Source organism: Nansenia antarctica, assembly GCF_963989245.1.
Source record: "Nansenia antarctica genome assembly, chromosome: 17".
NCBI lineage: Eukaryota > Metazoa > Chordata > Actinopteri > Argentiniformes > Microstomatidae > Nansenia > Nansenia antarctica.
Genome location: NC_137687.1, coordinates 12,745,751 through 12,770,768, shown reverse-complemented (window position 1 = coordinate 12,770,768; position 25,018 = coordinate 12,745,751). Strand labels below are relative to the sequence as shown.

At 44.5% G+C, this 25,018-nt stretch overlaps 1 protein-coding gene across 1 annotated transcript in view; it reads left to right on the top strand.

The window, feature by feature from the left end:
* The window catches only part of LOC308172298 (glucosidase 2 subunit beta-like), a 134,771-nt gene that overhangs the window by 91,136 nt on the left and 18,617 nt on the right, over positions 1-25,018 (top strand). The window contains exon 13 of the mRNA XM_080547201.1: positions 17,015-17,086. Within this exon, the coding sequence (XP_080403327.1) occupies positions 17,015-17,086 (72 nt within the window). The remainder of the gene's footprint in view (positions 1-17,014; positions 17,087-25,018) is intronic.

Below are 25,018 nucleotides of genomic sequence, written 5' to 3'. Positions count from 1 at the left end.
AATTGCTTGCCAGCTGGAGGTCTCTGAGCCAGTGGGTGGCTGCAAATTTTTTTTGAAAGATTGAAAGAAAATTATCTGAGATCTGCGCTGCTGCGAATACACTTCAAGCCTGCTCGGAATCTGCAGAGGCCCCATGCACTTACACTTTCTCTGGTGCGATTTGTACGGTTTTTTTGCTCGATTTACGATCAAAATCGCCGGACGGGTCCTTTACAATTCTCGTATAATAATGTACCGATTTCTTTTACCAATATACCGAGGTTTAAAGCCACTGTTAAAGTATCCTAGTTTTTCTACTTCTACTTTCTTGCTAGTGTTATACTCGTACAATATTGTTGATTTGTTATCGACCAAATGCAGACAAACTAGTGTATGGCATATACTGCACTACCCTGTCGAAAATACAGTATTTATGTAGCGTACGTTTTCGTATAGTGTATGCCTCCAAGTATATATCCTCCAAACACATCCCCCCCACCTGCGTTCCCTTAATCTATTTCCTAAGCAGCACAGAGATGTGCTGTGTTGAGTTTGCCAATTTCTTCTCAGTCTCAGCTCCCTGCCCATGAACCCTCCGTAGCCTCTCTCCTTCCTTGGCATAGCCTCACACACTCCACACGTGTTTCACGCTTTGAGCCACTGAAGAGCCGCGGTCTCCACCGCGGTCACAGCTCAGGGTCCTTAGCGACCCACCCGACACCCCACAGCGATGTAGCAGTCTGCCCGTCCCCCTCCTCGTCCTCGCCGTTGCAGCCTTGAACCGTGATCCTGAAAAGACGTGGCATTGACAGACAGATAAACTCAAGGCCTTCGTGTCTCTCCCTCTCCCATGCCCTCTGGTAGTGAACCAGCAGCAGCTCCAACACTCCTCTCCGATAATGGAACAGAAATCCCACACTCTTTACTTCTTGATCATCAGTTGAAATCTTCTAACATTCAACCCTCCCTTGTGTTTAGATCTCTCTTTTGATTAAATTGCTCTCTCTCTCTCTCTCTCTCTCTCTCTCGCGCGCTCTTTCTCCCTCTCTCGCTCGCTCTCCCTCTCTTTTTCTGAAAAGCAGCCAATATTGGAGAGAGATGCCTGGAGCGGCGAACGTGCGCTCAGGGAACTGATACACTGCCTATCTTTAATATAACTAATAGTTGTACATTATTTAAATGAATGGAATTCATTTTCGGTCCTCGTGTGCGGGTGCACAGAACAGGAAGCCAAATGCCGTCGGTGGAGGATCATTCAGAGACAATGATACGAGCGTAATGGCTCAGTGTATTAGATAGCCCTAATGGAGCACGGAAATAGAGGGAGCTGATTGCTTTTTGTCAGTGCAGATGCAGAAGACATACACACACACACACCCACCCACGTTAACACACACACGCACGGGACACACGTGGCGTGCACGTACACGCACATACGCGCGCACACGTACCCATACGCGCACACACACACATACACGCGTGCATGCGCGCGCGTCCACTGTAATAATAAAGTGTTACTACTAATAGGGTTTATCTCCACTTGCTGGGTCTGTACAACTGCTTTGTTGTTGTGTTCGCCTCACCTTATATATGCATCATTTTCCCTTATTTGAATTTTTAAGGCTTCTCTGATTTGTGTCCAGGGAAAAATCTAATTACTTGAATGTTTTTTAAAGGGAAAAACATGTTGTTGTGTAACACTTTCAAGAGGAAAGATTAGCTGTGAGTTCACTAGTTAAATGCAGTGTAAATGTGCAACGTCAAAATCGCCTTGATAGAATTCCTCTACAGGCCATAAACACCTTAGAAAAATCCAAGACAGTTTGTTCTGTGTTCATTATCATTTAATGGTATTTACTATTATTCTGCACCGCTGCACTGAAATGTGTCATGCCTAACTCTCTATGGGTCCAGGATTGCCTGTAGATACTGTAGCCTAGTACACACATGTAATTGCATCTTTCACACAAATCTTCCATTAATATTGTATGGTATGATTCACACAAAAGTTTACTTTTGCGTGCATTTAGGCCTATTGCAAAGCCATACTTCTGACCTACATCGCTCTCTCTCTTCATTGCAATCTGATATTGTTTCAGTTGACACGACTCAACACAGCGCGATGGTAGGCACCACCATACTAATCTCTCAGAAACTGGGCCTACTTACAGCAGAGTCTCAATATTTCTCCTGTGGTTTTTGTTGACGCTCCTCAAAGCAACATAAATAGCGGGGATGTGATATTTTTTTTTGCAAGACTGTCAGGTCAGATTCACTCAGCCTCCACTGTTGTGTTGCTAGAAAACTACCGTGCTGAATGAGTCATGCCTGCTGCTGTGGTTAATATGTCACAGGGACAGGAGAAGACTAGAGGAGATAACACTACTTCCCTGTCTATAGAACATCACAGAGGGCCTAAACTTAAAGCTTATTTTTTAAGGGGGGAAAAAAAACATATACTATAAAAACCTAAGCCTAGAGGGAGCCATTTGAGACAGATCTGATGAAGCTGGTTCAAGCTGCCGTGCGACGACTGCTTGATGTGGTAACTGCCTCAGGAGTTACCAAGGCGATAGGAAAGGGAGAAATGTACACAGTCGGTTGGTTAGCTGTTAGCGGTAGATCCTGAAGAGCAAACAGAGGTTGACGAGAGCTCGGGGACCCGACTGCACAGACGCTATTGATTACGCCTTACATACTCCTAAAGATTACACCCTCGCCTGATATTTGTCCGTTTATCCAATTTGATTCCAAATTGAGTTGTTTTGGTGCCGTGGCGGTTTTTAAAAACACTAATAATTAAAGTCACAGACCTGTCGTGTCAATGTTGATGATAGTCATATACAATAAGTGTACATAGGATCAACTTTACACTTTTGGCTTACAGGTTTTTTTCTCATTCAAGTCACGTGGTCGGGACCAAATCACGGCACTAACAATAAATTACTGCATGTACGCATCATAAAGACCTTGTTTATGCTGCAGCAGGGGTTATGGGGGAGAGAGCGGGGAGACAGAAGCCCAGTTAATCATAATTGGAATGTGTTTGACGACAGCGGTGGCGTCTGCTAGCTACTTATGCAGGTCCACGCCTCGGAGTGTGAGCTCTTTGTCACACATGGTAGCTTTTAAATGATGATAGATGTGGCAGGGACAATGTCGTTAAATTAATGCATGAAATTCAGCATTAGTGTTAATGAGCTGCTCATGCAATTAATTAACTTCAAAAGGTCACATTTGGTCGATTGTCAATAGGAAATAAACGCGTTCACCTGCCTTCAAAACGGGTAGGGTTTTCTCGTCCTGTTCCAGGTCGGGTTTGATGTATGATGTTGTATCGCGAAAAAGAGGAGGTTTATGCACTTGAGCACATTCGACCAATCAGAGTAGCTTTACAACCAGGCGGGTTTTAGGAGGAGTTCACAATAATAACACACCTCCGTCTGAACTGCTCAATTGTATGCCTGCTCATAACATTGGCAGAAGTAGAGTATGAGAGTAGAGTATGATTCTGCATAAATGTAGTGGGGGAAATGCATGTATGTATGCATATCCTTTCCTAAGATATTGCAAATGGTGTTACTTTTAGACGGCTTTTTCCTTTCCTTCCTTTCCTTTTCCACCTCCTTCATCGGCCACTCATATTCAACGACTTGAAAGGAACCATTTTCCACTTTAACACTCTCACGCCATTGATTTTGGAGTGAGTTGTCTCACCTTACCACATGTCAACTTGTCTCTCGCCAGGTGGTTTTCCGATCCGCACCCTTTATTTACACACAGAAAAACCGGCCGAGATTACCCTATTATCACTCTAATGACTGTCCTCCATTGATTAAGTGCTGAAACAACATCTATAAGCAGACACTCCATGCAGTCCATGGGGACTAGGTCTCCCCACCCGCTAGACACAGCACACTTTCCAGGTTACGGCCAAGCTCCACCATGGCCATCGAGCGTTGCGTCTAATGTGCGTTGCGTCCGAAATTGGGATCAAATGCATTGTAATCAATGACAGGTGCTCCACCTGCTGCGTTGCGTTGCGTCAGCGTTGCGGGGCACCCACGTGGGGCGTCAATCACCGCACCTGTGGTGAACTCTTGTTGCAGGAATGGACGACGAACGGCTCATCCTTGAGGTCGAAAAATATTTTTAGCACACATACACATTTTGTTGTAGGCTATATTCTGTTCTAATGGGTGATGCTTTCCTGAAGTAAAAAAGAAAAAGCTAGCATACACAATTACGTTATGTAACTAGATTTATGGTTAAGGATAGGGTTAGATTTAAGGTTAGGGCAAGGTTTAGGATTAGTGGTTAGTTAGTTGAAATGTTGTTGACAGTTAGTTGAACATCTACTGAACTAGCAACTATCTATTTGGGAATATGTAGATAAAATATTACCCTGATTGGAAAATGTTCTGTATGATGTTGTTATTGTTGTGGACATAATTGCAGTCAAGGGTGAAATTACTCCCGTATACAAAAATGCCAGTGGAGCTAGAGTAGAACGTTGACGTTGACGCAACGTTGACGCAACGCTGCAGGTGGAGCTTGGACAACGGGAAGTTGACGCAACGTCGATGGCGAGTTGACGCAACGCAGCAGGTGGAGCTTGGCCGTTACTCGGCTAAAGGGGCAAGCTGTGGCGCAGGAGGTAGAGCTGCCGTCTAATGATCGCAAGGTTGGCAGATCGGCGGTTCGAGCCCCGGCTGGCCTCATGTCAAGGTGTCCTTGGGTAAGACACTGAACCCCAAATTGCTCCCAGTGAGCAGGCCGGCGCCTTGCACGGTAGCTTGGTGTGTGAATGTGTGTGTGTGAATGGGTGAATGAGAGGCCGGTGTAAAGCGCTTTGGATAAAGGAGCTATATAAGTCAGTCCATTTACCATTTACTTACTAGTTACCTCAGAATAGGGGTGGTTTCTACACTGTTACAGTAACATTAAGATGTTGGCTGGAGGCTGAATTCAATCAAACCTAGATTAATCGAACATTCTCTGTTGCCCAGAGATCATTTCATGTTTTGGACTAAAATCAACTGTAATGATGTTTGTTCCGGAAGTAGGTTATTAACGACTGTAACACATTGGTAGGCGCTCACCACAGCACACAGACATTATTGTTCGTCAACTTTGGTTTGGTTTCCCCCCCCCCCACAGTTTTAAATTCAGTTCTGAGTCTGAGTATCATGTCTGTGTTACTGTATCTACTGTATACGTTTGATCACTGTATGCGATATTACCTCAGGGACCTGATCATTTCTACTGTGAGAGGAAAATGTGCCGGTGAAGTGCAGCAGAGCACTTCTGGAACAGATGTTTGGAGTAACTTCAGAGAAAAGTGTTGCCACTGAAACCTCATTCTCATTGTCAGCTCAAATGTTGTTTCTGCACTCCAGTGATGTGGGAAGTCTAATTATCACCTCGTATTTTGTTGAGGAGATTTCCGTACACATTTGGGTGTTAAGAGTCATTTTTAGACTTTTGAAGAGAGAGGGTGTAAAATATTAATTTGAACAACTTCTCGGCACCTGTGTTTCTATAGATCCCAGTCGGCAGCCGATTGTGGGCCGTATCTGGCCTTGTGGCGGCACATTATGTGGTGAAACCAGGAACAAGTCAGCAGCCCATTTAATGTTCTGACTTTTATTCCGAAAAATGTAAATACATTTCAGCTGTTGTTGAAAATCAACGACACACTCGCTAGTCAACTCAGCTTTTTTTTTGTTGAGTCTGCTAACGATGTTAAGTAGTGTTCTAGTTAACTACGTAGTAGTGGGGATTACTCACCCAGTCCATGGCTTTTGTCTTGGCTAGCAAGTGTGTCATTGATTTTCAACAACATTGAAATGTATTTAACATTTTTCAGAATAAGTCAGAACATTCTGATTGGTTTGGCGACTTGGTTTCACCAGCTGCTGTCACATATGGCTCAGTGCCGCAAACGTTAAGTAGTATATGAGCCAGACCTGGTCCGAATGTGTGTGGGGGGGGGGGGGCAGGCCTGGATGAGAGTTGGCAATTTTGCTATAAGCCTTCTCTAGTATGAGGAATGTGGTCCTGATATGTTCCTGTAGTTACTGGGCTATCTTTGGTCTGAGTGTGGTTGACTGGGTGTACTGGGTGACAGTTGGGACTTTGCTCGTGGGCCGGTTCTGGAGGAGGAATGTCATCCTGATACGTTCCTGCTGTAGCTTTGTCATTTTAAATGTCTGATAGTATGGACAAGATGACAATAATAGAGCAAATAGTTTGATAGTTTGTCATTCTACATCAGTCTATAACTAATATCAGTGCAATATTATATATAAAAAAAAGAAAAAGTTTAGAAGAAGGTGGTAGAAGAAGGTTTTTCCTTCTATCAATGGCCCCGGGCCTGAGCTGGATTACTCTTCCTGCTACGACTGGTGGATTGATAATTCACTTGCTTAGTATTCAAATGTATTGATTGTAAGTCGCTTTGGAATAAAGCGTCTGCTAAATGCCAAAAATGTAAACGTAAATGTAAAAATGTAATACACACTTTCAGTATGTATGCCACTCCTTTATTTCTATGTCCTTTTCTCAGTGCCCATCATACGTTGTCTTATCTCTCCTTTACCTTCAACTACTCTGAAGAGGAAAATAACTAGCAACAAGACATCTTGAGAAAAGGAATCTGCTGTCAGAGTAGAGCTTTAAATGGTCTGCCAGAAGCTATTTGCCTTGTTGCTTTTAGTGATGGCTCTCAAACCGAAATTGGCTTCAAGTTGCACTTGTTTGTTTTCCCATTCTTCACAAATGAATTGAGTCATGTCTTTTTGAGAGAGGCTCCCCATGTCCGCAAAGTAATGATGGCCCTACTTTAGTAGGCCTTTAAGAATCGTTAGAGTACCACATTTAGTATTTTTGAAAGAAAGAAAGAAAAATGTGTGTCAAATGTGAAGCGCCACTGCTTGATAACAAATAACATTTAAAAATGTCTTCACACCAGTCATTTGCTGAATTGAATTGTACAAAATCGCTTCTTCTTTCAGACGCCATGGGCCCTATTATGCACTTCTTAACTTGCCGTCTTAAGTCTTAATTAAGACGCACCGCCAGGTTAAGACCTACCGCCACCCTTATTATGCGCTTCATACGCGCTACTGCTATTATGCAGGTGTCGCTAGGCGCCCACACATAAGACGTAAGACTCCCGTGCATATATTACTCATTGTGTGAGTGTTCATATGTTAATGAAGTGCGCTAGGCGCCCCTGCTATTATGCGATCTGACTTTGCGCCTAGCGCTAAGAAGTGGTTTGAAAACTTCTTAGGCGCTAGAGTTCATGCACGTTTTGAAACACGAGCGCGCCTCCGCGGTTTGCGCATGCGCGCCGACCGCGCTCGTGTTTCAAAACGTGCATGAAGTCTAGCGCCTATGAACTGCATAATAGCATAGCGCTTATGACTTAACGCAGCCGGTTCTTAAAGGGAATGGCACCTGGCACGCTGATTGGGTTGATTGAGAAGACGCCCAAAACACACCCATGACTAATTTCTGGGCTTAGCGCCGGGTCTTAGGCGCCCACTACCGCACGCATAATAGCAAAGTGGCCTTGACCACGCCTCCACGTCTTAAGTTTAGATCTACCGCCTCGTCTTATTGCTTAAGACTTATGAAGTGCATAATAGGGCCCTATGTGTCTTCACGCAAATGTGCCAGTAAAGTTCACTGACTATCTCCTGGCTCCTATATGCTACACCATGCAAACCACATTCAAAACTAATACTGATCTTGTCTCCTGGCTTCAGTAAGTTACGCACAAAAGCCTTCCAAATGTCTGTCATTGGGGTGAATTTGTCTCCCTGCGAGTGGATCTTGTCTAACCCTTATCATTGGTCAGACACAAATAGGCTACTGTAGCCTGCGCTACATGCACACACAGATGGAGAAATAGATGCTCTAAATAGACTGAGAGCAAAACGATGTTGTGGCTTCAGTAAAAACAACTGTAATAAGTGTTGTAGGCGCCAGGTATGGGTTGTACTGTTGTCTGTTGTTGTTTGTTGTTCGCTGTTGGATTGTGGGTCACGTGCAGGGATTCGAGTCACGTGGTGTTGGTGGTGCGTCAGTGTTGCGTCAGTGGTAGTATTGAAATCAGCTGTTCACCTGTCGGAATTGTGTGAATGGCAGGAGAGTGGGTGAGTGGGGAAGTCCTACTTTTGCTGACCACTTTTTAAGTCACTGTTTGATAATCTTGAGACGCTGTTTTTAATGTTTTGTGATACCGTTTCACCCTTCGTTTTTATCTACAATAAATATACCAAACGTACTTTCGGAAACAGTGATTCATTGACAGCCAGCGCGTCGGGCAGGTATTTTCCCCTACTTAGCCTCTCGGCGACAAAGTTTGTTTTTTGATAGTCGCCCAACAAGTGTGTTTTCCTCGACGTTTCGTGTGATGATGTGTACGTGTGTCTGTTCTTCACGGGCTAGGTGACCACTTTGCAGGCTTCTATTCACACGTAATGACTCTGATCATGCAAATAACTGTTACTGTCTGTCTGCTATGTTGCTGATAACACCATTGCGGCTTAAATGGGAAAGCCGTTCATAACTGTGAGTCAGTTTCGATCCACTATGAAGCTATGGTGAGGAGCCAAGGCAAATGGTCCAGGTGTAAATAGTGCATATTAGTTCCAAATGCAACTTGCTTGTTGCCATTTTTTTACAGCAACCTAGATTCCCATTGGTTGACATTAGTTTCCCCTTTACTGTAGCACCTCCCACATTGCACAGGTAGAAAGAAGCCACAACCCACAATTCTGACATGTCCGACTCACACTGTTGGAGTCAAGGCACCAAGTTCACCACTGATGATGACCCGCTATTACAGCAGATGTATGTTGATTTTATTGTGTGAACGTGTCAATTTGTGGCTAAAATTGTGCAATGTCTGCCTTTAGCGAAATCCAAAACGTGACCAAGCAACTACTGTAACTTATTTGGGCCACATTCATCCTACCAGAGCTGGCCCATGAGCAACGTGGCCTAGTACAGTAACGACAGGAAGGTATTAGAGCCAGATATCACATCCCAGAACTGGCCCATGAGCCAAAAAATGCCAAATTTCACCCAGTATTTTTCAACCACTCTCAGACCAAAGATTGCCCAGTAACTACAGGAACTACACGGCCACATTCGTCATACCAGAGCTGACCCCTATAGCAAAATTGCCAACTCTCATCCAGGGCGGGCCCCCCCCCACCCCCCACATTCGGACCAGGTCCGGCCCATGTACTGCTTGCTGTTTGCAGCACTGAGCATACAGTATGTGCCACCACGTTGTGTAAATGCCGCCATAACACCAGATCTGGCCCACAATTGTCTGCTGACGGGGCAGGTTTTTTTCCCCAGGGTAATTTATGTGGGAAACGGCCCCTACTGCACTCTCCCTCCCCATCTTGTTTCACAGAAGCAATGCATATTAAGATACAGATAAATAAAAAACCTCATGCTTAGACCCTGGGTCTGCATAAAGAATTTCAAGGACGAAATATGATAAGCTGTCAGCAAAGCGAACTTCCATCAGACTGGGATGGAAACACCAATACGCCATTTTATTGAAACTTTGCATTGGTGGTTTGTCATGTGGAAAATGAAGGTGAACTGAAAAATTGCCTACTTTGAGTATATCTCTTTATAGACCTCCCTCTAGAAGGCTAAACAACTGGGTATTTTGGTGCTGGTAAAGTATCTTCAGCAGAAACTCGATTTAGTATCGGTGAAAGGAATTACAATAACCAATATCTTAACAGCCATGGTGCTCTATTTGAAATGCTATTTGAATATTGTAAATTGAACTTTAAGATGGAGGTTTTAGTGGCCTGAGGTGGTCCAGTGGTCTAGCACCACGGTCTACAGTGCACACTTATGCCCATGTCGGCATGGGTTCGAATCCGGCCCATGCCCTGCTGACATGCCCTCTCTCCCTTCTTCTCCTTACTTTCCTGTCTGTCTTCACTACGTCTGTTTAATACAATGAAAAATATGAGTGGGACTGCCCCACTCAGAAAAAAAAGAAAAGAAAAAAAAGATGCCGGTTTTAATTTCAATGGGAAATCTACGTACTGTATATATGATATACATTTGAAATCCTCTAAACTAAAGAAGGGTGATGATGTGGAAGTTGTAGAAGTGAAAGAGTATAACTCTAGAGGACTATCTGAGGCTGTCATCCTCTCTGAGGCTGTCATACATTCCCACCTCACGTTAGGCCCCAGAAGCAACACAATGCAGCGAAACTGTCCAAACACAAAGACATAAATCACACAGTGTCTCGCTCCCTCCAAACATATACTTATCGCTGTCTCCCAGGTGCTCTTACCTCAGATGCACCGTAGCCTAGCTTTCTGTATTGTGTCAAGACAAAGCAATGCCTCCTTATATAAGAACATATATATATATATATATATATATATATATATATATATATAAGACCTAAGTTCTGGGCCCTGGACAGTCTGGACGGATTGATGGCAGCTGCTGGCCTGAAAAAATCAGGTGTAGTGCTGAGGCACAAACATGTACATTTCAAGCCTGCAAACTGCGACACTTTAAATAAATGTGCAATAACACTATGTGCAATATGACAACCCTAGTCGTCTATCTGTACAGTATAGTATAGTGGATAGTGTACATAGCCTTTATTTATGTAAACCAGCTCCTTCCCTTCTTGTGTTTTTTTTAAAAGTGTTTTTTTCTTTCCTAACACCAGGGGAGCCACCCCTCCTAAATTTCGTTGTTTGGTACCTGTACTGTAGCAATGACAATAAAGACCATTCATTCATTCAATTCTATTCTATTCTAACAGGAAACCTGAGTAGAGTAAGTACAGATTAAGTACATTATAATTCTTAAGCTGCAAGAATGCACATTTAGAGAGTCGAACTCAACAACAACAGTAGTAACAATTAACATTGTACAAGACAGCAAATATGTACAGCAATCACTGATTTCAAGTGTCAAGGACAAGTGTCTTTGTCTTTGCACTACACTGGCTTCCTGTTAAGTTCAGAATAGATTTCAAGATCCTTCTGCTTGTTTATAAAGCTCTCACTGGCACAGCGCTAGAATATCTGAAATACCTCTTGCTAGCATATCAGCCCAATAGAGCTCTCAGGTCTTCTGACGCTGGTTTCCTCTGTGTACCACATGTACAGAAGAAGAGATTTGGTGAGGCTGCATTCACATTTTAGGCACCCAGATTGTGGAATGCACTGCCAGTTTACATTAGGGATGCAACCTCAGCAAATATGTTCAAGTCAAGACTAAAAACCCATCTTTTTAATATTGTCTTTAAATTATTAAATAATTAAATTATGATTATATAATGATTGGAGCACTTTGAGCTGCAACGTTTGCAGGAAAAGCGCTATATAAATAAAAAGTTATTATTATTATTATTATTATTATTACACTATTATACTATTACATTAGTTATTATTACACTAATCAAGTCAATCCAAAGCATGTAAATCTAGTACTTTCTTTAGTATCACGTTTGAAGGGAGCAATAATTCTGCATGAGCAAGTTCTTTATTTGTATAGTGGGAATTGATTTAATTGCACTCACACTGTATTGTACTAACACTGTACTATTCCACATACTAACACTGTACACCGTTTTGCAGACTAACAATTAATTGTGTCACAGTTTATAAGTCAGCGAGTCACAACATACAGTGGCTGCAAACATACACAGGGGTTACCTGTACACCAATTAGCCAGTAAAGTTTCTGCAGAGTGTTGCTCTGTCACCTTAGTGAACCAACCCACGCAGTCACAACAGTCCATTGGGAGAAAGGCTTAATTGCTCTCTCTCTCTCCCTCTCTCTCTCTCTCCCTCTCTCTCTCTCCCTCTCTCTCTCCCTCTCTCTCTCTCCCTCTCTCTCTCTCTCTCTCCCTCTCTCTCTCTCCCTCTCTCTCTCTCCCTATCTCTCTCTCTCTCCCTCTCCCCCCCCTCTCTCCTTCTCTCTAAGCATTCATCATTATCATTAACATGTATTGTAGGGATGTGGAGACCCTTGTTTAGTTGCCTTTAGACTTGGGTGGGAAAGGTGAGCAAACCAAGGCGTCAGTTTCTCTCTCTCTCTCTCTCTCTCTCTCTCTCTCTCTCTCTCTCTCTCTCTCTCTCTCTCTCTCTCTCTCTCTCTCTCTCTCTCTCTCTCTCTCTCTCCCTCTCTCTCTCCCTCTCTCTCTAGTGGCCATTGTAGCCAGTTGCTTGCGTTACTTATATAATTAACTCCAGTTTGTGATTAGTGAAGCAAAGCCTGGTTTTTCTGCCTGTTTCCGTCTCCGCACTCAACCGTCATTTGTACAATACATCACAGCAGCTGAGCCTCCTATGGATCTCCATTTATTTCTTTATATGTATTATTTATTAAGTTTCCATTTGCTGCGAGTAGACAGCATGTTTGAATTAAAAAGTAACGTGTGTTTGTTTTATTCAGCGTTCGACATTTGATCAACAGACATTCACGGTGATGTGTGATATAGATTTACTGTACCTTAGGTCGAGTCGAAATAAAGAAAACATATATGCCGGAGGGGTATAAAAAAAGATGCTTCTAATTAATTCAGTCTGTGTGTATGCCTTCAGGTCCTAAAACACATAGCGAAGATTGATGCACTACGAACTCGTTATGGCTAGTGTTTTTCCAACCATCATAGTCATACAGTGACAGATCGAACTAGAAGAAGAAACGAGAAGTACCCCGGCGCCATGTCTCAGCCCAAACAAGAGGGAGACCAGTTGTCATGTTCGATCGACCCTGCCTCCCTCACACCCTTCTAATTGTCGTCAGAGGCGTAATCAGTGTGCCTGCCTCGTCTCCTCATCTCCTCTCTTGTCTCTGTCTTACTCTCTCTCTCTCTCCTTCTCTCTCTCTCTCTCTCTCTCTCTCTCTCTCTCTCCTTCTCTCTCTCCACAGCGACGTGTCCTCCTCACCGCTTGTCATCATCAATCGTGTTCGCGGCCCGTACTGTCACTGATTCACATGCACAGCCTCACCAGCACACTGTCTCTGACTCCCTCTCTCTCTCTCTCTCTCTCTCTCTCTCTCTCTCTCTCTCTCTCTCTCTCTCTCTCTTCCTCTTTCTATCAGCTCCCCTGTCTTCCCCTGTCTTCCCTTCTTCTCTTCCTCTGTCCATTTCGCTCACCCTCTCTTTTTCTGCCCCGTCTCCCCTCTCTCTCTCTCTCTCTCTCTCTCTCTCTCTCTCTCTCTCTCTCTCTCTCACACTCTGTCTGTTATCTGTCCCTCTCTCTTCTTTTTTCACCCCTTTTGTCACCCGTCTGTCTATCTTTATACATATTTCTTTCTTCCTTAAAATCATCCGAATCAGTTTAGCGAGGGAGGGGGGGTGTGCTTGTCTGTCGGTTTGACCTCTTCCGACGCGTCCCTCCCTATGTAAATCGGAGGGAACACATAGGGGATTGCAGAGTGTCAGTCTCAGAGACTGACAGCTAGCCCACTCTCGTCCTCCGCCCGGCGTCGGGGCCCTAGCACTTAAATCTCACTCTCTCACCAAATGACACATCCCTTTGTTAGGTCCCGCCGCCGAGCCGTTGTTATTCCCTCGACATCGGAGGGGAGGCGAGCGCTCAAGGTCACATCGTAGTGCCCCTGCCTTACCCGGTACAGCCCCTGCCTTTTGTGCTGCGGTGGTGTGGTGGCGCGTCAGCAAAAGTAGGCAGGGATGGATGGCTTTTCTCTGAGGGGGGGGGGGGGCGAGGGGGGAGAGAGGGAGAGGGAAAGAGAGAGGGAGGGACGTAGGCAGACGTGTAGGGGAACTCCCCTGTGGGACGCATTTGATTGCTCTTTCACAGCGCCTCTCCCTCTTCCTCCCTCCTATCATCCTCCACTCTCCCCCCCACTCTCCCCCCACTCTGCCTATCAGGTGCCATCTGTTTCTGTGTTCTTACAAGAATGTTTGTTGTTGCTCAAACACCTGCTTTACAAACTTAATGAATCCTGTGGCTTGTACGAAGGACAATAACAGAGTGGCGGATTGAGAATTATATTGTGTTTTAGGAGGCTGCGGTTGGGGTTTTGACATTGTTTGGGGGGGTTTTTCACGCTCGGGTTGTTACTCAGCACTTTTTTAGAGCACTTGGTCGAAGGGGATTGTGGGTATATAGCAGCTTGGTCCAAAAAAAAAAAGTAGATTCAGTAGACTCAGCGATGGTGTATTTTCCAGACAGAGTTGTGTCGGAACAGATGTTCAAGAATGTGTTTGAATGTTTATTTCCGGTGTTGTGGTTATGTAACTGTTATATAGGTTCGGTATAGCGTGGGTTCCCTGGGAATGCGTGGGCTCCGTGTAAGCTGCCATTGGAGTATCTCGCCGACTGTGGGTGTCGAGTGTCCTTGAATAGGGGAGGAATCATAAACCACACCTCATCCCTTCTCCCATGAAGGAGAACATAGATCATTATCTACAACATTGTGAGAAAATAGATAATTATCAGATAATTATAATTATCCTAGTAGTGTGGGTATTTGTCCTTTTTTTTGTGTGTAAGCAGAGGTAAGCAGATGCAACGTACCCAGATACAGTAGCGTATCAAGGCTACTGACTCAAAAGACTCAGTGACAAATTGGTTTCAGGCTAGAAGGCCATAGAGCCTTAAAGTGGAGTGCCTTAAAGGTGAGGAGGTCCGGCGGGCCTTGAAGGAGAGTCTGTATTTTATGGGGGAGCCAGTGAAGTTGTGGCAGGGTGGGTGGTGGTGATGTGCTGCCAAGGTTTTAGTACTGGTGATGGATCTTGACAGCTGAGTTTTGGGCATAATTGTAGCCCAATTTAGTGTGCTACTCTGCATAGCTACAAATTATGTGGAGCGTTTTTCTCCGGCTGTAAGACAGATAACAGAGAGAGTGCAGGGGAGGGGGGGGGGGGGGGGGCGTTACTGCGGAACATACAGTACACATGAAAGGATAAACGCCTAAGTGAAACTCCCGGAGACGAGAAACATTTAATGCGGTCCGCAAACAACCTGATGAGCGAGAGGACTCAGCCGTCCAATCACTAAGCTTACTCTCTCTCCCTCTCTCCCATCCCTCTCTCTCTGATGTTCATCATTTTCTCTCTTTCATCTTGCTTTTTCACTCTCATTGCTTTTGATCCCCCCCCCCACCCCACCCCCCCTCCACTACCCCACCCATATCCACTTTCATCAACCCCCACCTCCCCCCTCCCCCATCCCCTTGCTATCTCGCTCTTCCTTCTTTTTCCCTCTTCCTTCTCGTTCCCTTTCTTTTTCTTTTATCATATCGAATGCATTGGTTCAAATGTCAAGAAAGAGAAGTTTTTTTTTTTTTTTAAACCCTGCTGGCTTTTCCACCCTGTCCGTTTGCTCCGTCGAGTTTCTTTGATCAGTTTAGTTACTGGAGCTGGGTTGCTCTGGCCTCCCCTTCCCTTACTAGCGCTAGTCTGATACGTTAGCAACAGCCTGTGCTAATCGCTAACTCCTCCAGTTTCCTCAGCCCGGGCTAGATAAGATGTGGGCGGCACCAGTGGCTTCTTGTCAACTCTCCTCTCCCAGTGGATAGCCAAAGAGCCAATATGGAGGCCAGGGCTGTGTTCAATAATTCTGCTTAGTGTAATGGCTATTTGGCTTTGCTCACTCGAATTACCACTCGGGGGGATATAAATGTTGGCGAAGGGTTAGACTGTTACAAAGTCTCTGGCTGTATGCGAGGCCTGTCTGTGAGTCAGTCAGTCAGTCAGTCAGTCAGTCTCTGTCTGTCTGTCTCTCAGTCAGTCAGGGTATTTTCTTACTGCAGCCTTTAGTAGCCAGTTAGTCTGTCTGTATGCATGCCTGTCTGTTGTCTGTCAGTCAGTCAGTCAGTCAGTCAGTCAGTCATTCAGTCAGTCAGTCAATCAATCAGTCTCTGTCTGTCTGTCTGTCTGTCTCTCTCTCAGTCAGTCACGCTATTTTCTGTCTGTATGCATGCATGCCTGTCTGTTGTCTGTCAGTCAGTCAGTCAGTTAGTCAGTCAGTCAGGCGGCTTAACTGGCTTCCTCCAAGTCACGCTGTCTTGTACACGGCATGAGCAGACCCGATGGTAGCACTCACACCGGGCAAGGCGACCAAGCTACCGCCCTCACCCTCCCCTTCAATGTTTGTCCATCGCCAGGAAAACGTCATAAAAAAATGGCTCTGGCCTCAATTAAGACTTTTCAGCTGTAAGTATTGTTATGCACCAAGAAAAAGCCTAAAAGCATAAGGATCGTTTGGACACAAATATCTGGGCGTGGACTGCAGGGGCCTGTCTATTCTTAAAAAGATAATTGGGATTTTTGAGGCAGCTTTGGTCCTGCTAGAGCTCCTCAATATTATGGTTCCACAGCGAGAATTCTAATGTATTTTGTATGAGGTAACTCAACTCTATAATGTATAGAAATGGATCCAAATGCAACTTGCGCATTGTCATTGTTTACAGCATTCTGGATTCCCATTGGTTGACGTTCTTACATCGCCCCATAGTACCTCTCACACCCACGTACTCTTTTTTCTTCAGAGTTTTCATTTTTATTCGACAGATATAGTGCAGACAGACAGGAAAGTAAGGAGAAGAAGGGAGAGAGGCCATGTCAGCAGGGCATGGGCCGGATTCGAACCTATGCCGACATGGGCATAATATGTGTGCACTGTACTGTAGACCGCGGTGCTAGACCACTGGACCACCCCAGGCCACGTCGTGTCTTCTCTTTATGTCATTGAGCAACTCCCACTGTGTGAGTAGAGGTCAAGTTCACCGCCGATGACCCACGTTTACAGCCAATAAATATGTAGATTTTCGTGGCTGAAACCCCTCAGTGTCTGCCTGTCTTTGGTTATAGTATTTTTTCATTGTATTTTTTCAAGTGTTTTTCTGTAAGTTTACCAAAAAAAGATGATTCATCAATGTAAAACCTAAGAACCAATAATGTGTGGAGTACAAATAACACAATGACTGTATATTATGTATAACTGTAAACTCTTTTGTCCCTTCTTCCCTCTTTGTAGGTATACCTACACGCTGTGTCCCTTCAATCAAGTAACACAAAAGAGTGCCTCAGGAACAGAGGTGTCTTTAGGGTAAGTCCATTGTTAAAGGTGAAGCATGTCGATATGATGTGTTTTCTTTTTTTTTGTGATCAAGATTTTTTATCGCTTTTAACAACACATAACAATGACAATACAGAACAAGGAGGGACAAAAAGAAAGAAAACAAAAAAGAAAAGGGGTAGTGTAGCAGACAAGTCATAGCAAAATAGTAGAAATATAACACAATCCGGATTGGGGTAAATGGAAAATCAAATTACAAAGTAGTCAAGTTGGTCAAGTTCAATGAATAAGCCTTCCACGCATCAACTGATTTAATACTTAAATCAAAATCAGAGTCGTCATTGAGCAAACATAATGATGTGTTTTTTATTAGCGACACATACAGTACATGTGGCGGCTAGCTGGTGAAACCAGGAACAAGTCGGCAGCTGACGGACCGCTCAGGGCTTTTATTCTGAAAAATTGTAATACATTTCAGCATTGTTGAAAATCAACGACACACTCGCTAGTCGAGCCAAAACAGTGCCATGCAATGGATTCTGTGAGTAATCCCCAAACTGCTACCTAGTTAACTAGATACTAGAACACTACTTTACATTGTTAGCAGGCTCACAAAACAAGCCGTGTCAGTTGACTAGAGACGTGTGTAGTTTGATTTTCAACAACCCTGAAATGTATTCACATTTTTCAGAATAAAAGTCTGAACATTAAATCGGCTGTCGACACATTTTTATGCATATCCATATAAACAACCGTCACGTACCAATGGCACGTACTGTAAAGGCCAGTGCTTAACCTCAACAGCAGACTTTAGAAAACACTTTCTCTCCACTGAACCCTCTTGATGCAATCTCATTTCTTTAACGCTTTCCTATTTATCATGTCCATTCAACCTCAAGATCTACATACTGAATCTTTAACATTCACTGCTGGTGTGGCCGCCACAGTTCAACCCTGTAACAGCGGGCTTCTTGTGAAGCCAAGGCATTTCAAGGACTCTGGACATATTCAATCGCCCTCTATTAAAGCCATCACTGACTTTGTGTAATAAGGTCCTATATTAGAAGGCTATAAATGCTACAAAAAAATAAATGACTTTCACCTCCACCACAAAACGATGAACAGATCACCAACACTAGTCCACACAGTAGCTGTATGTACTGTAGGCTATATCTATTTGGATATTAGCTTATTCCTCTAGGATCACATAATATCCCACCAGTGAAGGTTTTCTCATTTTTACAAAGAGAAACAATAACCTCTCTGTCCCGGATTCTGCATCGTAGCAACCGTGTGGGTTTTCTTTCCACCTATGAGTCGAAGGTATAGAAGGTAGCATTTCTCTATTATAAATTGACGCGAATGCTACTTGACACCGTGTTGCCTGGTACGTCCCAAAGCTCCTTTATCACTGTTAGGATGTTAATATGGAATTACCCTAAGACCAATATTTGCCGTATTGATCTTTTTTTATTGTTATTCAATCACCGTTAGGATTCATCTGACCTTTAATCAATCGCTAACAGATCTCTATTACACTTTTAATACCTTTTGATCAATCGTCCGAGAGGGAGGCGAAGCAGGCTTCATATACTGCTGGGTTAGTGTTTTCCTCCTCGGTGAAAGGGTTTCAATTTCATCTACAGGATTACAGTATGGCCTTTTTACCTTCTCCAAGGGATTGGATCTGTCGACCGCTGGACATTGTGGTCCATATCAAAGTTGTTTCTGTGCAGATGTCACTCCTCCTCCTCCTCCTCCTCCTCCTCCTGCTCTATTTTTCTCTTTTTCGTTTGTCGAGGTGTTACCATGGGATGGAGAGATTGATTATTAGGGTCAGTATGAAGCCCACTGTACGTGCGTCACTTTACCAATACCTGAACTGCTCAAAGGTACTACAGTATAGACAGTCATGCAGATGTCTTTGTGACAAGCATCTTTTGATCTCTAGCATTTAATCAGCCATGAGGGGTCATTTGACCCCTGTGAGTAAAAAAAAAAAAAGTTATATCTTTGCGCTCGATTCAATTTCAGGACCCTCTTTTCATGACCTTTCCTAGATATGTGCGTTCTACCACCCAGTATCCTTAAATTTTCAAAATCACATCAGGATAAGCTAATATAAAGCTATTTTGCAGTTTTTTCTGTGTAGGAAGCAGGCTAATTTACAAGCGGCCAACTAGTGGTCGTTGTGTGTAAATAGCAGCTTAGCATTGTAAAGAGGGGCGGCTCTTTTAGTAAGTAAAAAAGGCACGGCTGTTCTCTAAACCACCGCTGTCATTTACACGGTTCTATTTCTCTCCTCCATGTCAGTTCGTTCACGTTCTGCCTCCTTCACCACGGGCATGTATCTGTTTCTTCTCTATCAGGTGGGAAAACCGTATATTTATCTCCTTGTCGTGTTCCATGTGTATTCTTTTTTTCTTCTTCTTCTTCTTCTCTCTCTCTTCCCCAATTTTGATTTGAGGTGATAATTATGGGATGTCACTCCGCTGTCCTCTTCCACTCTCTCATTAGCCTTAACCATCAGTCATCAGACACTTTATAGGGTGCAATTATGGAAATTCTGTTCCATTGACATTACACTTCTCTTTAAAAACTTTTAATATGCTTTTATGATTGGCTGGCGACTCCTCCCCTCACCCTCGATTGCGGTTCTATTTGCACGGAGGGCGACATAGGCTAAAGACTTGTTTTCGTTGAAAGACAATAAAAAAGGCCTCAATGACCACAGATCTCCACAGTAACGTGTCAAAACATTTCCCTTCCTCACAGAAATAATGTTATTAAGCCCCGGCTCTTTTTTTAGGCAGGCGGACAAGAGACGTTAATACCTGAAGACACGCTCGGGATGATTTATTAGCAATTATCCTTTTTTGCATGTGCAAGTTTCAGTTTCTAGGGGGAACTAATTGGAATCTGAAGCCTGACTTTTATGTTCTCTTTGCGCTGTCACCTCCTACACTGCCCACTCACACGTGGAGTGGCATAATGTTTCACAGTGTTCTTATCAAGGGAGAAAAAAGGGACAGAATGCAATCTGTGAGTAATATGACCCTGATACTTATGCTTGTCACACACAGTATGGAAGGAGGGTAGAGGGACCGAACGAGAACTGTCTATTCCAAATCAGACTCAAGGTGCGGTCCCAATGTCATCACACTATCACGGTGCTGCAGACTCTTCCCTCCTACTGTACTTACTGACAAGCGCCAGTCTGGCTAGAACAACATGGCTGCCGTCAGGCCCCTCGAGCCACAGAGATACTGCAACCCAGTAGGAACGCAGCAGACATCAGACAACAGCTCTCACAGACAGTGGTCAGGGGTTTAAACAGGCATAAGACCAGACCTCGCCACTACAACGTTTTCCTCTCACCGCCCAGCTTCAACAGCAGACACGGGTGCTTGTGTGCGACTGCGGAAGAAAAACATGGCGACCGAAGCCCCTTTAGAAAAACCAACACAGCTAAGAGGTTATTTAATATTTCATTCACCTTAAGCTGATTAATGGAAACTAAATGGTAGCTTTGGATGCGGCACAGCATAACTCACACGCACACACGCACACACACACACACACACACACACACACAGTAATGTGATTTGCTGTGGTGGGCAGGCTGCGGTTCACTCTAAGATGTAGCCCACATGTTTCCAGGGAGAGCGCGGCGCAGGGTGGGTGCGGGGGCTTGGGGAGGGGGGGGGGGGGGTGCGGGGACACATGAATCATAGCAGGCGCGCTGGGAATAAAGTTCATTTTTTATCCAGACAGACCATCACTCAGCCCTCGCAGGATATGGCTGGGCCCCCTGATATCAATCTGCGTGTAGACATCCGCCCGCTCCCCAGAGTGAGAGAGGGGAGAGAGAGGAGAGCTTTGATTTAAACGGCAGCATTTATCACACCTGCTTCAGCATCTTAAAGCGCAGTGGAAGAGAGAGAGAGAGGGGGAGAGAGAGAAAGAGGGGGAGAGAGAGGGAGAGGGAGAGGGAGAGAGAGAGGGAGAGAGGGAGAGGGAGAGAGAGAGAGAGAGAGAGAGGAGAGAGAGAGAGAGAGAGAGAGAGAGCATTAACATGTGTGTCTGGTCAGAGATGGTCAGAAGTTGTACTGCTACTACCACTACTGCTGCTATTGACAGGGGTAACGTTTTAGCTATGGCTTCTTCTTCTTCTGCGACAGCCATCACCACCACACCTCCATCGCTAAGAGTCCTATGCAGCAGTAGTATTTGCCATCGAAGTAAGTAAACACATGTGGTAATACATGTCGTGACAGATGTAGTAGTGGTGAATCGCTTTCAATAGTAGTGGCAGGGGGAGCTGGTATTGTGACTACTGTATAATGCATTTAAGGCCGTTTTAATCCATAATAACTCCAGAAAAATGAAAAGAAAAAATCGGTTTGCTTTGTCACTCTGAATTGTCGCCCTGCCTCATGTCGGTCGGTTGTATATATCATCCGGAGGACGACGAAGCGAACGCACACCTCTCAAGGACAATCCATCAGCTCGAGAGGCGTTTTCTTAGGGTTCTAGTTGGTTCTATACAATGTGGCCCCCATCGAGGCGTACAGTCTGTGCTATACTCTATACTGTATGCTTCACTTCCGTCTGTAAACATAGATTGTATGGCAGCACATACCGGCCAATGTATTCCAATACAGTAGCTCGGTTCTTCTATTCAAGCGTTCCCTTTTTGCAGCGATCAGCAGGCACATTCTGCTTCCTGCTCAGTAATGGACACTGTAACAATAACATCAGCCATGATAATGATAACAGAGTAGGCAAAACGCTCATACAGCAACAACACCGGGCCCCATGTGACAGCGTCGTCCATCTTAATAATGCCCGGTACGCCGGTGTAATACAGTGGGAACACTGACAGAAGTGTTAGCAGACCCAGCACACCCTGTTAGTAAAAAAATGTAAGTTATTCACATGAAAAGAAAACACGGATGCGTATACAGTATGTACGGAGATGATTAAATACACAAGGTGTGTCTATCCCACTGGCTGGCCGCTGTGTATCTTTAGGATAAGGGGAGAGGAAATTAAGGAGGTTACACACACACACACACACACACGTACGCACGCGCACACACACACACACACAAACGTAATATAGTGGTCTTAGTAGCACAGTCATTGTAGTCCAACAGGAATTTGTTTCAGTCAGACAGGAAGTAGGATATTGTGGCTGCTAGCGAGTTGCAGTTGATAAGTCGTGGATATAAGCCCCCCCCCCTCCACACACACACACACACACACACACACACACACACACACACCTCCCTTCCCCTTCCCTCAGCCTTGTGTGGTTACATGACATGTAGTTATTGACTGATTGTTATTGAAAGAAAGGGTAGAGAGAGAGAGAGAGAGAGAGAGAGAGAGAGAGAGAGAGAGAGAGAGAGAGAGAGAGAGAGAGAGAGAGAGAGAGAGAGAGAGAGAGAGAGGGGGAGGGGGAGGGTGGGTTGGTTCCAGGCCCTGCACTAATAGCTGAGTCATCTGCTAATCCTTGTTAGCAGCTGATTAGTAGAATCAGGTGTTTGTAAGTCCTCGCTTGAAACACGACGCCTGCAAACTCGGTCGCTCTCCAGGAAGCAGCTTTGGTCACTATCTACTGTGTGGAGCCTCGCTTTGGAAATAGGAAGATGGCTCCGTGGCTGAATATGCTTATAGGCTAAGAGGTGGCTAGCTTTTAGTTTGCCGTCGAAATCACTTGAAGTCCCCCGGACGTTTTCAAAGGACTAATTAGCTATATTAAAGTAATTTTACTCTCTAGCTGTTAACAACAACTGAAAACAGCGATTTAAGTATGCCCTCAAAATGCTGCATGGCCATAATAACCTTTCACCATAAGCCTAAGTGCAGTTAAAATATTCATGTGCCTTTTATAGCGTTTGCTTAGGATAAACACAGGGGGAAACAGCTCAACATACACTGATACAGTATGGGGCTGGGCTACACAAGCCTCTGAGGACAGTGCGCTCGGAGACCCACCCGTCTACACTGACGTACGGCGGAGAGTGGAGAATCAAACAGATGTTTCAGAACTGTCCTTACGGCAAAACAAAAATCAAAAATATTGTAGTGAGTTTGGACTAAAAACCGGTCTAAAACATAGCACACCCCGACAAAGCAAAGCTCCTTAAGACGTTAGCCGTAGAATGACAAGACACAAATCCTATCCGATAGATTGATGAAGCTAGCATGGTCGGGCTAGACTCCTATACCTGCCTTTGTTTGTTATGGTATGTTATCCTCTCAGAGAGAGAGCAGTGGGGAAATTTACATGGACCCATAAAGGAAGCGAGGGGTCAGCGGGCGGGTCACAGAACCGGTCGGTGGCCAGGGGGGACTCTTGGGAAATCAGTTGGCCACGCGACTGGGGGGTCGCGGGGTCGCGGCGTGCTGCCCTATAGAGTTCAAGGAGCCGCCTGTGAGTGGTGGGGGGTCAAATCTCTTTCCACAGACGCAGGTTTCATCGTTCACAGCGAAAACCAGGGGACAGAACAAGCAGCGCTAGCGTCACTACGCGGTCGTCGTCGAGCAGCTTGCCTGTTCACCCTTTAACCCCGGGTGCCCCCGTTCTGAAGCTTGGAGTATGTCCAACTGAACCCTAAACAGGAAGAATATAATACAATCACGATTATGTTTCTTCATTCTGCTGCTTTTTTCATAGATTTGCAGTTTTTTGTCGGGCTGTGAAATTATTCACACACACATGAAAGGGAAGTGTTAGACCACATCGGAGGCATTTGTAACCTCCATGGCTTGTTACTTTATAAATTAAAGGCTGTGAAACTATAGACTGACTGAAAAAGTCATAAATGTATCTATGTATGGATATTGTGCTGGTGGGAGATGAAGCGTACAGGCAGCAGGCACACGCGCTGTTGTGCTACGGGGTCTGGGGAAAAGAAAAGACCTATAAAAAATGCTATTAGTGCTGTCAGTTTCCCTCGCAGGTTCACATCACTCAGTATTCAAACCCACAGGTCTCCCTTGAACCGCTTTATTGAACAGTATATTTTCTAACAGAAAACAGAGAAGTGAGGTAGCCTAGCAACATTGAAACCACAGTGAACAACTGCGGCGTACCCGCTGCGAATGTGGCTTCCAGGCAGTCGACGACCACAGTAGCCCCAGAGAGAGGGGGATGTGCTGGTCACTGTGAGAATCCAAATCTGCCTCCTTCACTGAACAATAGTCTTGTTCATTGCTGTTACAGTAGGTCTGTCTGTAGGCATGCGTATGGACTACATAAATACTTATGGTTCAGCCTATTTTCATGTTAAGGTGAAATATCATCTTACCCTGAGTTGTCCTCATAGCCCGGTAATGAACGTTTCTCTTGGTCCCTGTTGTCCACTTTGGTACCGCAGCAGAAGGCTAACATTTACAGTTCAAGTCAGCTGTTTACATACACCTTAGCCAAATACATTTACTCAGTAACTGGGAAAAAACATTTTTTCACAATTCCTGACATTTAATCCTAGTAAACATTCCCTGTCTTAGGTCAGTTAGGATCACTACTTCATTTTAAGAATGTGAAATGTCAGAGTAATAGTAGAGAGAATGATTGATTGATTGATTTATTTATATATTAAACTCATTGTTATCATAATGTCCACCCTCTAATAAAGTACCTGTTCAGACAGGTGAAATCGTTGTGACGATTCTCTTGATAAGATTGCCTGATAGCCGGAATGGTGCGGTCAGGGTTTTCATTTGATTTAACAAACTCAGCCCGACCGCACCATTCCGGCTCCATCAGGCAATCTATCAAGCGAATCGTCACGACGATTTCACCTGTTTGAATAGGTACTGGTAGACTACCTAAATCAGGGTTTTGTTGACGCTAATCTGTTAATCACGACAATACTCACAGCTACTCAATCTTTATGTAATAAAACTAAATGAATGAAGTGATAGACCAAGGTAGTTCCAGGTCAAGGG